This window comes from Larus michahellis, chromosome 1, assembly GCF_964199755.1.
Source record: "Larus michahellis chromosome 1, bLarMic1.1, whole genome shotgun sequence".
In the NCBI taxonomy this organism is placed as follows: Eukaryota; Metazoa; Chordata; class Aves; order Charadriiformes; family Laridae; genus Larus; species Larus michahellis.
Window position 1 is genome coordinate 27,659,566 of NC_133896.1, and position 14,719 is coordinate 27,674,284.

At 41.4% G+C, this 14,719-nt stretch overlaps 1 protein-coding gene across 5 annotated transcripts in view; it reads right to left on the reverse strand.

Annotated features, from left to right (window-relative positions):
• Nucleotides 1–2,741: 2,741 nt before the first annotated feature.
• The window catches only part of ST7 (suppression of tumorigenicity 7), a 152,217-nt gene continuing 140,239 nt past the window's right edge, over nt 2,742–14,719 (reverse strand). For all 5 annotated transcript variants that reach the window (XR_012589278.1, XR_012589284.1, XM_074602188.1 and 2 more), the window contains 3 exons: nt 14,066–14,158; nt 10,895–11,034; nt 2,742–3,066 (listed from right to left, as the gene is read on the reverse strand). Coding sequence is in view for 3 of the 5 variants with exons in the window: in XM_074602188.1 (XP_074458289.1) it covers nt 2,971–3,066; nt 10,895–11,034; nt 14,066–14,158 (329 nt within the window). In the remaining 2 variants the exon portion in view is untranslated. The remainder of the gene's footprint in view (nt 3,067–10,894; nt 11,035–14,065; nt 14,159–14,719) is intronic.

The window sequence follows — 14,719 nt, forward strand, 5'->3', positions numbered from 1 at the left end:
TGAAAAATCAGTGTCAGCGTATGTGGTATTTCACACCAAATCACAGCAAATGACTAACAACTGGAGAAAACAATGGCCTTCAGCTTGGTGCTGCGCTCACCTCTCCCAATGTGGCTTTTGCCTTGGAGCAGCTCTGAATCTTCCCAGCGGGAGGGCCAGAAGGTGGCCAGCTTGGCTTACCTGACACTCCTGGGCTTCTCTCCTTTTTTGGTCTATGCAGGTTACAGTGTAAAGAGATAGCGCACATCCAAATTGTATTAAGTAGTCTTCAAAAAAACCCCACCAGGAAGTGTTAATATTTGGCATTTAAAAGCGCGTGCACACACACACACCCCCACACCCCCGCCCTGAATCTGCAAAGTGAAGATTTAGATGAGTTGTTACCTGAACGCGATTTCCAGGAGTCATCTCCGTGCTAAGCCAGAGGTTTTCCATCGCCACAATCACAGTCTGTGTTTTGATCCAAGCCGTGCTGAACTTCACAGGGAACATGTCAGAGGCAGAAAAGCCTAAGGGCAACAAACTCTGCCCCATGAAAAAAGAAAATCCCTTTGTCTGACTTGCCTAGTCTCCCAGATGCCTAGAATTGTAATTAAAGCTAAAGAGCTATTTTCTACATAAAATCCATGTCTCATTACTGCTTATAAAAGAGATGGCTATAGAAACAGTAGAAATGGAGTTGCATAAAGGTATTTTTGAGTTGCTAAAAGTTCCCCCCAGTTCAAGGGAAGGATCTGATTCTTCCAGGAGTTAAGCATTGTTTTTTTTCAGATTATTCAAGACAGTGATTCCCCCACAGATCCTGATTCTCATTATCTCTTCTTCTAACAGAAGGCCAAACCACCACCTTAGTTGCTGACAAATGCGGACGGTTGTATATAGCTAGATATACACTGATATGCAAACACATTTACATATTAGGACTGTTAATCACAGCAATTTGTTCTTTTGAAATGTAGGGTATATATAAATGAACTTTGGAAGGTTTTTGAGGTGACTGGGAGTAAGTGACACAAAGCAGCACAGGACAAGAGCTGACTATGCCTGATTTTCACCAACCTTAAATAATTCTGACAGCGCTGTTGTGAGGCAAACAAATGAATATGCTTGTGCCTAGTTTTATAGCTAGAAACACCCAAGAGCACCTGCTGTAAAGGTGTTCCCTCTGGCCGTTCCAGCAATTCAGATACAAAGCAGAGAACACAACTATTGGCCCATTTCACACTTCCACGAGCCCTCCATTAGCAATCCACTACCTCTGACCTTATGCCGCATCCCACATTAAATATAAGGCACACTAATTTCAACACTACAGTGAATTATTTTGCAGAAATAATGGCCAGAGATGAAAACCCTGTATGGAAACCCCCTACGGCGACACACCTCACCAGTTTTAACATTTAGCCACAGGGCTCTCTGATCTTCTGTATCATCCCTCAGGCCTCATTCTTATGGTTAATTTCTCCTGGTGTGGGGCTGTGTTTTTTCCTCAGAGTAGGGTTTGCTGTAGTGCAGAACCATTGCTCACTTGGAAGAAAAAAAATCTTTCTTCTACGAAGACTAGTGTATCTGTGATCAAGAGGAAAAAAACCCCAACATAACGCATCTCCCACTGCTAAGAAACACTTTCCTTTCATACCAACTCCAGTAGTGGGAGTTTTGTCTTCGCTCACTCATTTCCTCATTGATAAATAAACTTATCTGCTTGGTTATCACAGTCCCTCAAGCTGCCCAGCAGTTTTACAAGAACAGCAAAGTTGAACTGGCGAAGTGGTGTTTTTTGATCAGCTGCATCGGGTTTATGCTTCCTTATCTGTGAGAGGAGTTGAAAAAAAATATCCTTGAGGCACTTATAAGGATGCACTTTCAATTCCTGACAGATAGGACAATTTGCTTCAACTTCCGGATCAAATTCTTGATCTCAGAGCTGGCCTCGTGCATTAACAGAGGCGTCTGCAGGAAGTTTCCATCTACAGTGGCTAAGTTATAAATGAGTATTTTGTCTAAACCTCTCACAGCACATGGGTAAGATTTCCTGCGGTAAGCACTAACGACAAAACACCAACCTCTCTATTAATTGTGCATGAACTAACATCAATTTTGCTAATGAGCTTCTGGTCTCAAGCAACAGCTTATACTGCTGATGTTTAAATCTGTACAGGAAAAAGTACCTGCTTTTTCATACTTGAAAATTACTGGTAATGCAATAAAAACTCAGCAAGAAATACATAAAAGCATGCATGCAACGATCACTCACTACAGGTAAATTTGTCTTCAGTTCTCTGCCATTACTTACGCTTTGTTCCGTAGACAGAGAACAAAGCATGGAGCTTCTGGAGGTACTTGAAATAACTTGAAATAAAGTGGTGTGACGAGAATCTGTCAAGTGCGTGGCCTTTCTGAAAATTCAAATGAGGATAAAACTGACCTCTGTGCAGGGATGGGAATCAGAAGCCCGATGTGCCATCCAAACTGCCTGGAGAGCCTCAAGCTGCTTTAAGCAAGAGCTTTAACTGTCTGGAAGCCTCGTCTAGACCATCCGCAGCGGTGAGGGCTTGACCCTAACTGAACTGCATAAGAAAAGGCAGTGATACCGTTGCTTAACTGTAAACTTATTAGTGTTTTTTCATTAACTGAACGGAAAGCCTAGCCCTAGCTGTGGTGAAGCAGATACACCAGACATGTTTAAGAACACAAAGTGCGATCTGAGCTTTGAAGAAGCAGCCAAAAGACAGCAATGCTGCAATACACAAAAGTTTATTTTTAACTTTTTCTTTTCTGAAGGCAAAATATAATAGAACCTAACATCAATGTATTTTGTACAACAAAACGGTTTTTATATGAGAACAGACAATCCATGAAGAGTTTTTAAGTCTTAGAACTGCTTCCCTTTTTTTATCATGCTTTCTTGTGGTCAACGAAAAGTTGGCACAGAAGATGTCATGGCAGTCAGTCAGCAGGCGTACTCCCTCAGATCCTCGTCAGCTGGTGCCACAGACTGGAGGGCAGGATACTTTCTACTTTTTCCATCACAAAATTTAAAGGGGCAAAGAGGGTGCTGAGGAACTGCAAAGAAACCAGATACACATTCAGATCAAAACCCCAGAGACAATACACCTCAAAAGCAAGCTGTCCAATAAGACAAGAAACTCCTGCTGTGATCCTCTGTAAAATCCTCCAGCATAATAAAAACTGCATAATTCACGTATAAAGACTTCCTGCCAAAAGCTGAGCCTTACATATATACAGATGTCTCGATTTTGCAGAAAAGCAAAAGCCTCATTTTTAGGAAGATCAAAGTGATGAACTACAAAAGTTTTCCCACATCTCACATCCCAGATTCAGGCTCATACCGAAGCCACTAAAAGCTCAAAATAAAACCTACTGAAAGAAAGAGAGGCTTTTTCAGAACAGCAAAATCTGCGAGACCACCTCTCACAGACAAAAAGTGTGTCTTTTAGATTCAGGTTTAAAATGGCTCTGGATTATCTATAGATCTGCTGTATACACTGAGGCATCACCAACTGGAATTTATCTTAACATCCTCCCTCTGTTACAGAACACAGTCAGCAATGTTGAAAGAAGTTTCAGTGTAATAATGTTAGGACAGACATATGTGACAAAAATCAAGCGAATAAAGACTATTTTATCACAGGTAAAAAACACTACCAGCTACACATCTCAAACTCAGGTACTCAAAGCACTCCCAAAATTTTGGGAATTACGTATTAACTGTCCTTTACATTAATTGAAAGTCAACGGTAAACGTTACATACAGCTACGTTGGGGCCCTATATGTGTATGAGAGAGTGCAGTAACGCGCAGTCAGCCACCTCGAGACTGTGAACCCTGTGGCTTCTAACCATTTAGGCTGATGTGACTTTGATAAAAATAAAACAGTTCTGTTTGGAACTGATCAGCAAAGAGCTGCAAAAGGTTTATGTTTCAGTTACTGCTCTGTAGTCAGCATAAAACATATAAACTCCATTTACTGCACTGATGTGTATCTGAAGTCTGCTTGGTAGGACAGTATTAAAGCAGAAGTAGTGCTGGATGTGTTCTCTTGCCCCAAAGAACTCTCTCTCCTGACAAAAGAGAGCATCAGACTTTATATATAAATACACTTACATGCCTTTTCATGTTCTGAATTTGTCCCATATATCTTCAGGCACTTAAAAGAATGCAGACATCGGGGTCTGGTTCCCCTGTAGTCACTGAAGAGAACTAAGCACTTCCAGAGAGTAATTCTACCTATCCCAGGACCAGACCTGCCCCAGCCACACTCCTGAACTACCAGCACAGCTCCTGACACAGTTCTGGCCGTGCTGGTTAGTCTCTCCTCAGCACAGCCCGGGCAGAGTCTGAGGACAGCACAGGGCAGGGACAGTTCCCAGCAGCCAGCAAGGATGGGACCATCCTGCCTCTGAAGGGAGAGGTTAGAGGTACAGACGCGAACTGTGATATGTCACTTGCTTTTGGAGCCACAGAACAAACTGTATTTTATTACTTAATACAGATATGGCCTTGGTCTCTAACCTGGGCTCCTAAGGATCTAAAACTTAATCACGAATGCAATTTCAAAAAATTGTTACAGGTCTGTGTGCTGCTGAAACATAGCTATATATGGTAAACGTACTGGGACCGGTCTTGTTTAACATCTTCGTCAGCGACATGGACAGTGGCATAGAGTGCACCCTCAGCAAGTTTGCTGACGACACCAAGCTGTGTGGGGCGGCTGACACGCTGAAGGGAAGGGATGCCATCCAGAGGGACCTTGACAGGCTGGAGAGGTGGGCCCATGCCAACCCCATGAAGTTCAACAAGACCACATGCAGGGTCCTCCATCTGGGTCGGGGCAATCCCAAGCACCAATATAGGCTGGGCAGTGACCGCCTTGAGAGCAGCCCTGAAGAAAAGGACTTGGGGGTACCGGTGGACGAGAGGCTCAACATGAGCCATCAGTGTGCACTAGCAGCCCATAAAGCCAATCATATCCTGGGCTGCATCAGGGGAAGCGTGGCCAGCATGTCGAGGGAGGTGATTCTCCCCCTCTACTCCACTCTTGTGAGACGCCACCTGGAGTACTGCGTCCAATTCTGGAGCCCCTACTACAAGAGAGATATGGACGTGCTGGAACGTGTCCAGAGAAGGGCCACGAGGATGCTCAGAGGGCTGGAGCACCTCTCCTATGAGGACAGACTGAGGGAGTTGGGGTTGTTCAGTCTGGAGAAAAGAAGGCTCCGAGGAGACCTTATAGTGGCCTACCAGTATGTTAAGGGGGCCTACAAGAAAGCTGGTGCGGGACTTTTTAGGATGTCAGGTAATGGTAGGACTAGGGGGAATGGATTAAAACTAGAGATGGGTCCATTCAGATTGGATGTTAGGAAGAAGTTCTTCACCATGAGGGCGGTGAGACACTGGCACAGGTTGCCCAGAGAGGTGGTGGAAGCCCCATCCCTGGAAGTTTTTAAGGCCAGGCTGGATGGGGCTCTGAGCAACCTGATCTAGTGGGAGGTGTCCCTGCCCATGGCAGGGGGGTTGGAACTAGATGATCTTTAAGATCCCTTCCAACCCTAACAATTCTATGATTCTGATTCTATGATTCTTTTTAAAACTTTTCAAAATTTCAATATCCAACAGCCAGAGATTATAACCATTTCACGGTACCATGCAAGCAAATGCCCGCAAGGTTTCACTGTTTACCAAAATGGGCTCTGTGCAGAGTTTAATTGTAAAAAGAGTATGATGTTTACGTTGTTTATACATTTTAAAGGCAATAGTAAGCATTCAAATTCTTTTTTTCCTCTTGGACATGTTTGCATACAATACAGACTACATCATGGACAACTTGTGCATCATGGGAAACCCAGGGAACACCATCACTGGTAATGAGATTTTGTCATAAGCACTGGTCAAAGAAAAAACTTCTTCTAACTGAAGCTGAACAGAGTATTTCAGTTGTGGTGCTAAAGGTAAGCTGTGTAACGTGAATCGCAGCTGAGTTAACAAACCTTATGAAGAACGACTGAGGGAGCTGGGGTTGTTTAGCCTGGAGAAGAGGAGGCTGAGGGAGACCTTATCACCCTCTACAACTACCTGAAAGGAGGTTGGAGAGAGATGGGGGCTGACCTCTTCTCCCTGGTGACAAGTGATAGGACGAGAGGAAACGGGTTCAAGTTATGTCAGGGGAGGTTTAGATTGGATATTAGGAAACATTTTTTCACTGAAAGGGAATAGGCTGCCCAGGGAGGTGGTGGATTCACCATTCCTGGAGGTGTTTAAAAAAAGGGTAGATGGGGCACTTAGGGACATGGTTTAGAAGTGGCTTTTGTCAGGGTAGGCTAAAGGTTGGACTTGATGATCTTAAAGGTCCCTTCCAACCTCAGCAATTCTATGATTCTATGATTCTATGATTCTAATGTAAGGCTGACTTATCTAATCTTAGAGTTTGCTATTACTATTTCAAGTGGCTCAGCCCAAGTAGAAGCATTCCCTCTGGTTAAGCTGTGAACTGTTTAAATAAATAAGTCCCTTTAATTTTGCCAAATGCAAAAGGCTCACTAGAGGATATTTTCTGCTCTTTGAGCAGCACTTAATCTATGTGGTAAGATTGCACCATCACATGTACTTGGATAAAACTCAGCTTTGTAACCAGTGCAAATTACATACTTTTTAAATCAATGAAACAAGAATAATTTGCCTGATAGTAAGTTTTATTGCAATTTATAGGAATTTTGTTGCTGAAATAGTCAGCTGTATCCTGTAACAAACTCAGCAAAGTAATCTGTAGCTTAAAATGAGCCAAGTTTTTCCCCACCTGGAAAATTAGTTGGTCTACAAAATACATTTAAATTCATGGATGCCAAAGCCTGGCTTCACTGAAGCCTAAGCAAAACCTTGCTGACAGCAAGAGGTTCAGGATGCCACCTACTCTCTTGTACAACAACATCTGTGCTGGGGATATCTGGCCCTTGGAAAGGTCCTGCTGCTCCTGTCCTCAAACACCACTGGCAGATGCCTATCTGGCTTGTTTCCACATGGCAGCATCCAGGAGGGCTTAGTCTGCATGATATGGGTTTTTTAAAATTTTTTTTAATTTTTTTTGCCTTTCCTTTTGACACTGACTTCTTTTTTTTCCATATGGAACAGAAAAAAACAGCACCAGCAGTAGAGTAAGAATTCAGGGTGGCAGAACTGGTGATTGGAGACCTGTAAAAAGTTTGCTGTTATTATTACGTATTTTAAAAGAAAACTATCAACCTGGCTATTTCAAAGCTGGCAGAAAGCAGCTTTCTAGTAGCACCTTCTGAATAGCACCATTTGATTAAAACAAATATGCAAAAGTATTTTTTCAAGCTTTTCTAGTTTTTCTACTGTGTGGTTGGTGTTTGCATGGAGGAACTGACTACTTATTGCTCAGTCCCTGTAATCGGACCTAGATGTTCTCTGCCTCAGTGTCTGTAGAGGTCCAAGCAGATGAAATATCTCCCTGGGCAAACCTGCTTGCTGAACTGAGGTCCCATCCATCATACAGGAAATACTGAAACAGATCACGTCAGTGATCTCCAGCAAAATAATCAAATCAGAGAAAAATTAGTCTTCCTGAAGTTTCACTTATTTTAAAAATTTAACTAGGCACTACACTTTTAGACGTGACTGTTGACTTGAATTGTATAGTTACCCCCTTGTTAATACAACTCTCGATTTTATTTAAGATACATTCTTATTGCTATCATGCTATCAAAGGACCTGCACTTACATATTTTTAACCATTTCCCAGATATTATTATATTTCTGCATGACAATGAAAGAAACTCAATACTACCAACACTGTGCTGTCGATTTTATCCAAGCCAGGCAATCAGAAATTTGTTCTGCTTGTATTCATATCCTAAGTGACTTCCTTTTTTGTTAGAAAAGGCCTTTTGTTAGAAAGGCTAACAAAAATTAAAACCACAAGCCATGAACATTCTTCTCCGTAACCAAGTGAAAATGCCAAGATCTACTGTCATTTTGAAGTTACTTATATTCAGACTGACAAAATAATTAAAGAACTGGTTTCTTTCAATTTCATTATGGGAAGAGTCAAGCTTATTTCCAGGTACAGCATCACAGAATTGGCTGGATGCAGTTGGGACTTTCTAAACTTGCTGCAGAAGTGCAGGCAGGGTTCAGAGCACGTTCTGTCTCTAAACTATGGGTGCACTGATGGGAGTTTGGTGAATTGCACCCCACGTTGAACCTCCCAGAAGAGAAAAGTAGCTTTAAAATAGCTTTGTCTTCTGCATCCAGCGGGGAAAAGCGGGCTGCCCTAAGGGACTGTCACAGTGGCACAGGCCACCTTTGGCAGTCTCACATTTGGAAATAGTCCTCAGCATTCAAGGGCTTTTTCTGCCTTGAAGAACTCAGTGTCTGAGTTAGTGGGCTATAGAAAAGGTGCAAGAAGACGCTACCTAGAGGACAGCTCAAAGCCAGTTCTCAACACTCAATCATGCCAGCCTGTTCAGTTTTTGTGAAATGTGGTAAATATAAATTTGCAGTAACGTAAGCCTGGGCCATGATGGCGATACTACATCTGTGCAATGCTTTTCGGATTGGCAGGCATAAGAGGAGGTATAATTTTGACCTATTAAAATTAAAGCATATGTGCACAGTTTTACAATGTAATATACCACATCACAGTGAGTACCAAGCATACAGGAAAAGGTAATTCAATGCACATAACAGCAACAGTCAGCACGTTCATCTTTTAGCTATTTACGAAATTAATTATTTATGAAACAATTTTCTCTAAAACTGAAAGGGAAAAGCCAGGGATGGGCAGGCTCTTCTCTTCTGTTCTGATACAGCTGCATTTCAGAGAGATGTCTGCCATGATTTTATTCAGTCTCATACACCTGGGCTACTTTTTCCAGAGGAGACAACAAAACGAGCCTTCTGAATCAAAACCTTTCTATGAGCTACTAAATGAATGTCACAGGCTTAAATTCTGCCCTTCCCATGTACAACACAGCTGCTGCATGTGGTGGTTTATGAAGATTAAGATATAGCTAAAACAAGTCACATGTTAACTGATATACTAACTGCATCCATACATGTTCCGAGATCTTGAGTAATCTTGCCAACTTTATGCATGTAATGCAGCCCACATTTCAATTGTATTTGTCTGTGCTTATTTTACTAACTAGGAGCTTTAACTGCTCCAATATGCAGAACTTAATAATCACGGAGTCTTGGGGTATCTATTCTATTAATACCAATGGCAGCTGCACTTACACATCAGGGAAACAGACCTTTCTGGTCTGACTCTACTCCCCAGACAGCTTTGGAACCTGCAAGCTCCAAACTATGGAGAAACAGCTACTAACACACCATCAGTCCAACTTTTGGTATCTCTGAATGCACTCAGCAACCATAGCCAGGTGAGTTAGGCCTATGCAAACATGCTACCAATTTTCTCCAATTCCAGTAGCTCACTGCCTGTAGCAGGAGCACTAAGTACAAAATCTCATCATGCTGCCAGCTTGAGATATAATCTTTGTTCAGGATACAAGGCTGACAAACACAGGAACAAGGCTGAAGGGGACAGATTTGGGGTCATTAACAGTGACAGTAACAGAAAATTTCAGATTACATTGAAAAAGCCCCCAAACAACGGTCATGCATTTCAACTTCAGGAAAAAACCACAAAATCAGCTTTACAAAGAAGTTTAAGATCATATGCCCGAGTTACACACTTATTGTCCACCAAATTCCTATATATACACTCAAGAAACAAGAGGAAGTAATAATATTTCAGGTACGTTTCAGCACCTTTTGCTGACAGAAGTGGTATCTTTTCCTACAGCTAATCTTACGCTCTGTCTCCTAGAGCTAATGAAAGAAAATTCTCGATGCAAGAACTGTTGCTGTAGCGGATCTCTATCACCCACAAGCCTGGGTGGTAAAAGACCTCGTTCACTTGCAAAGAGAGTCTCTCGCCATTTGCAAAGGAGTTTGAAAGTATTTACAATCTGGAATTTGCCAAAGCTTTCAGCATTGCCTTCTCCACCCCACCTCTTATGCCCCCCAGATCAAAAGCACCAAAGACATTAAAAACAAGGCCAGGAGGCTATTTTGGAAACACAGGACCTATGAGAGATACAAATACATTTGAAAAAAATGTATTGCAACAGAGGATATTTAGTATTTCTTGGAGAAAGAGGAAGCTTTTTTATTATTCTAGAACTTTTCTGTAAGTGGACTTTTCATATCCTAGCGCGCTGGAGCAGTGATGTTCTTGGTTGTGCAAAAACAAAAATGTGTTTTAGCATAATTCACGGCCCTTCCCCCTCATCCTCCAGAATTTATTAATCCTTGGTGGATTAAAAAAGCAGAATTAGCAGAGACTTCCCTGGATGTAGTTAAGAAAAGTTATAAGGAAAATACTGAAACTACTTCCTTCATGGCAGTTTGGGGAAAGAACACAGAAATTTGCCCTGGTTAGCCATGCACTCTATTTGTGCTCATACTAATAGTTTCTATTGCACTGGAAAGCACGGCACAGTCATTATGGCTATACACAAAACAGAGGGGTTCTGCAAACCATTATTAGTTAATTTTATCAGATTATATATGAAAGCACAGATATTCCCTTCTCTGACCAAGCCTTTTTTTGGCACAAGAGATCTAGCCTAACAAAAGAGCCATATAAACCAGAAAAGACAGCCAGTAGTGTGTTTTACTGATTAGCTCCCTTAACAGTTGTTCCAACGCCCCCCTGCTCAGACATCTCTTGATGTTTTATTTATACTACTGAATATGCAGATATTCAATACCCAGCAGTATTTAGCTCAGCTCTTCCTGCATCTGTGTCTTCATTTACTGTAACAGAGCAGCAGCAGAGAATACTCACAGCTTTTGCGAAGACCCCCATAAGCTCTGGGAACTGATGTGTCAGGAGGGCTAGCATGGCTGTGAAAGAACATAGTCCAGCAGTGAAGAGGATGAAGAAGGGAAGCTCTTTCTTGGGGTAAACTGAAACTTCATGAAATGCTGTAGAAAAAAAGATGGGAAGGAGAATGTACTACATGTAAAAAAAAACACAAAAACAACCCAAACCAACATTCTTATATGATTAAAACAGCCAGAGACACTAACAGATGCTTTTAAAGGAAGAAACACATAGGAGGTCTGAAACATCTTAGGCCAACATTATTGTTGTGTCAGTCATCTCTCTGCCAAGTAATTCTCATCCAAAGATTGTATTTCTGGCTTACTCTGGTCCTATGTACATGTTACTTTTGTGTCAGCACTAACTATAAAACAGCTGGGCAACAACTAACCCCATAAAATTCACCTAAAATAAAACATCCAGTTTTTTTACGCAGGTCATTCACTAGCCACATGGATGCATGTTTGCCAATGCCGATACACAGAGAGTGGAGAAACATGCACCCTGAAGCAGCAGTGAGACCAACCTTGCAGAAGCATGGTTGTACATCGATTTAAGCAGGCTGTAAAACTACAGCCTTTGAACAGTAAATTCTGAGGATTCAAGCTGTGGAACCAAGAAACGTTATCCTAAAAGTAGGACATATAAACACGTACTCTAAATTCAGGTTTCAGAATTCTCTGAATACTTATAACAAGACAACTTTTTAAAGTGTTAAAACCTGAAATTTAAATTAATAGTGAAATTTTAAGGTGTTTGTTAGCGTAGACTAAAAGGAACACAGGAATTTCCTCGACTCTGGTATGAGAAATTGCTCACCGGGCTTTGGAGAAAGCAGCACTGAGAAGGCTAAAAGAAGAGGATAAGGAGTATCTTAGTGGAAGAATATATCCCTTAAACTTTTACAATGGCTCAGATTCAAGGTGAAAATTTGGCTGGGGTGGCAAAAGGTCTGGTGAGCACTTATCTACCTGCTTCACTCATTCAGTCCATACAGTCACGATAAATGCAAACTTTGAAACATTTTTTCTCATACAGAACCAACCTCAAGACTTCCCATATACTCAGATGCTATGACTACTTGTACGGACAAAACAGTACTCTTCCATTTTGCCTACTTTCTTTGCTTCAGTGACCAGCTCTCATCTCATCGTACTTGCAGACAACATAAGCACAGGGTAATCCAGCAACACGACAGGACAATATCCTTGACTGCATTCGTCCAGAGTGTAGCCGTTTCCAAAACCAACAGTAGGAATTCATGAGTTTAAACTAAAATATTATAAACTAAAAATAGGTATAATTTTGGGGGCTGCTACTTCATTCAGTTTAAAAAGAAAAACACTGATAATTTGCAACTTCTCTTTGATTTAAATTAAATTTAGAGATTGGGAAATACCAGATCATGGACTTCGTAAGTCTAAGATTTCTTGTGCTCAGTTTTTTGCACTGGCTTTTGACACAGGCTCAAACTTGTTCTGGTCTGATATACAGTCACGGCAAAAGTTTTGTGATTGATATTTTTAATTCGGATAGTTTAACAGATCTTAGTGTTCTCATATAACTCCAGCTGACTCTGCTTTAAAACACAAGCAATTAAAGGGTGTGGACAGGTACTCAAAACCCCTTTAACCGACCTGTGTCTGTCACAGTATGTTAAACCCTTCCCTACTCAAACCCAAGAGATTTTGCAGTGAAAGGCATTTCCCATAACTGCCAGAGCAGAACGCGACTGTCTGCATATGCTGCTAAAGAGTCCCTCGCTTCTAACATTTGACAAGAACAATCAGTTTTGCATCTAAAAAGAAATGCTGAGCTATTCTGCATGACTTTGTCATTTCTAAATCTCATGACGCTCCACCCTCCCCAGCTCAGCATCCCTCTGAGTAAAAGCAAGCAGAGCATTCTAAGAGGTGTTGTTACAATTAGGGTGATTATAATGGGGTGGGGAGATACTGTCAGTTGCCAAGGATTTCTGTGTAATATCAGGGAGAATGTACTGTGAAGGAAAGACTCACAATGAGTGGATTTTCACTGCATTATTCTCACCTAATGTTTACTCACATAGGCTTATAAAAAGTGGCAACACATTTTTTAGCCCAAACCAGAGAGGCTCTGAACGAAAGACTGCAAAGAGTGCAAATGCCCTCAAAACCAGCCTTCACAGCAGAAGCAGGTTACGTTTTACTTTTTCCAGAACAGTTTTCTCTTCTTTCTTCAGGGATAGAGAAGGTGAGAGAAAAATCTCCTTCCTTGGATCAGCCTGCATTTGCCTCCTCTGTCCTGAGCCTGCAAACCCCTCCACACTTCTATGTGTTTCACTTGTGCTCACACGAAGTCCCTCTGACTTCAGTGAGAAAACATGTGCGAATGAAGCATAACTGTTTGCAAGATTGGCTGCTTCGGCTCTTCCTCTGCATTCTTGTGCTTCCCTGCATGCACTGCAAGACGTCCCATTAGCTTGGAGTGTAACACTTCCCAAGGGCTGGATCTGTCTTTATATCTGCATCTTGCAGAGCACTAGGAACACTGCTGGCACTTTGCTAATAGATTCCATAAACATATATAATAAATGACTGAGGTAATTTCACAACCTCTTCATAACAGCACGCACACCATTACATGAAGAAAACCCTTTCTTCCTATTTAAGACTGCTTTTCAGAAAACATCAGCATAACCTGTCAGAATAATAGCTGCGTCAATGATCCAGTTGTCCTAAAGCAGGTTTGATCTCGCCGTGGAATTTAAGTAGCTACTGTTTCTACAAAAGACTAACAAGGCTGGGTCACTGTGCTTTTGGTTTGATGGGATGCTACCCTAGATGAAAGATCAGACATATTTTCCAGTGTCTTGGCAAGAGAGAATAACAAGATCTAACTGATTTTTATCTCTTCAGTAATCTCTCTCCAAGTCCCTACACTGTCAACAACAATAATGATAGCCACTCGTTATCAACTATGGCTATGAGCTGCCTCTTAAACCATCAAGGGAGCTCCAGAGACTCACTGTCAACCCAATTGTTCTAATCCAGTGTATTCAATTTAGAAGGCATCATCAATGGAGACCAGCGCTGCAAGACTCAGGTAAACGATTCTTTGATGTCAACAATAGAAGATAAAAGTTGAACGTACACGGTAGTAGTTCTCTATCTGCAGTTTCTGTACAAATAGGGTAAGGGTAGAAAAGATGTCCTTTTTCCAGTGGATAGGGGATCATTCTGAAAGCTGAAAAGAAAACAACACCATGCAGAAGTTACCGGGAGTGTGGCAGTAACTGAACATACTTAACTAGGTTTACTATTTTGAAAAACAAACATAGATAAAACATAACAATTATATTTGGTTGCAAACAGCACATAAATTGTTTAATGAAATGCCAAAATATAAATCTACACTTACCTTTTAATCCTGCAAACACTTATGTTTATTTTTATTCTTGGGAGAAGGCTCTTGAGTGTCAAGTGAGACTGTATTACAAGCACATATATAAACGTTTGCATGATCAGAGCCCATTGTACTTACAATTCCATAGCCAAGTTTACACATTTTGTCTTATGCTTTTAAGCTGCAGAATTTTAAAATTTCAGGGGAAAAGAAGTGTATCTGATGTAACAGGTATAGCCTATAAAAATGACCAGCCAAGCTTGTAAATTCAAGCCAATACTCGCAGTTTCTGTGCATCAAGCATAACAGAAGTTTTGCATGGAAAAAAGTACACTACTTTTTGCCCATCACAGCCCAGCAGACCAGGTAACACTGACAGCTCAAGCCCAGAGAACCGGTTTT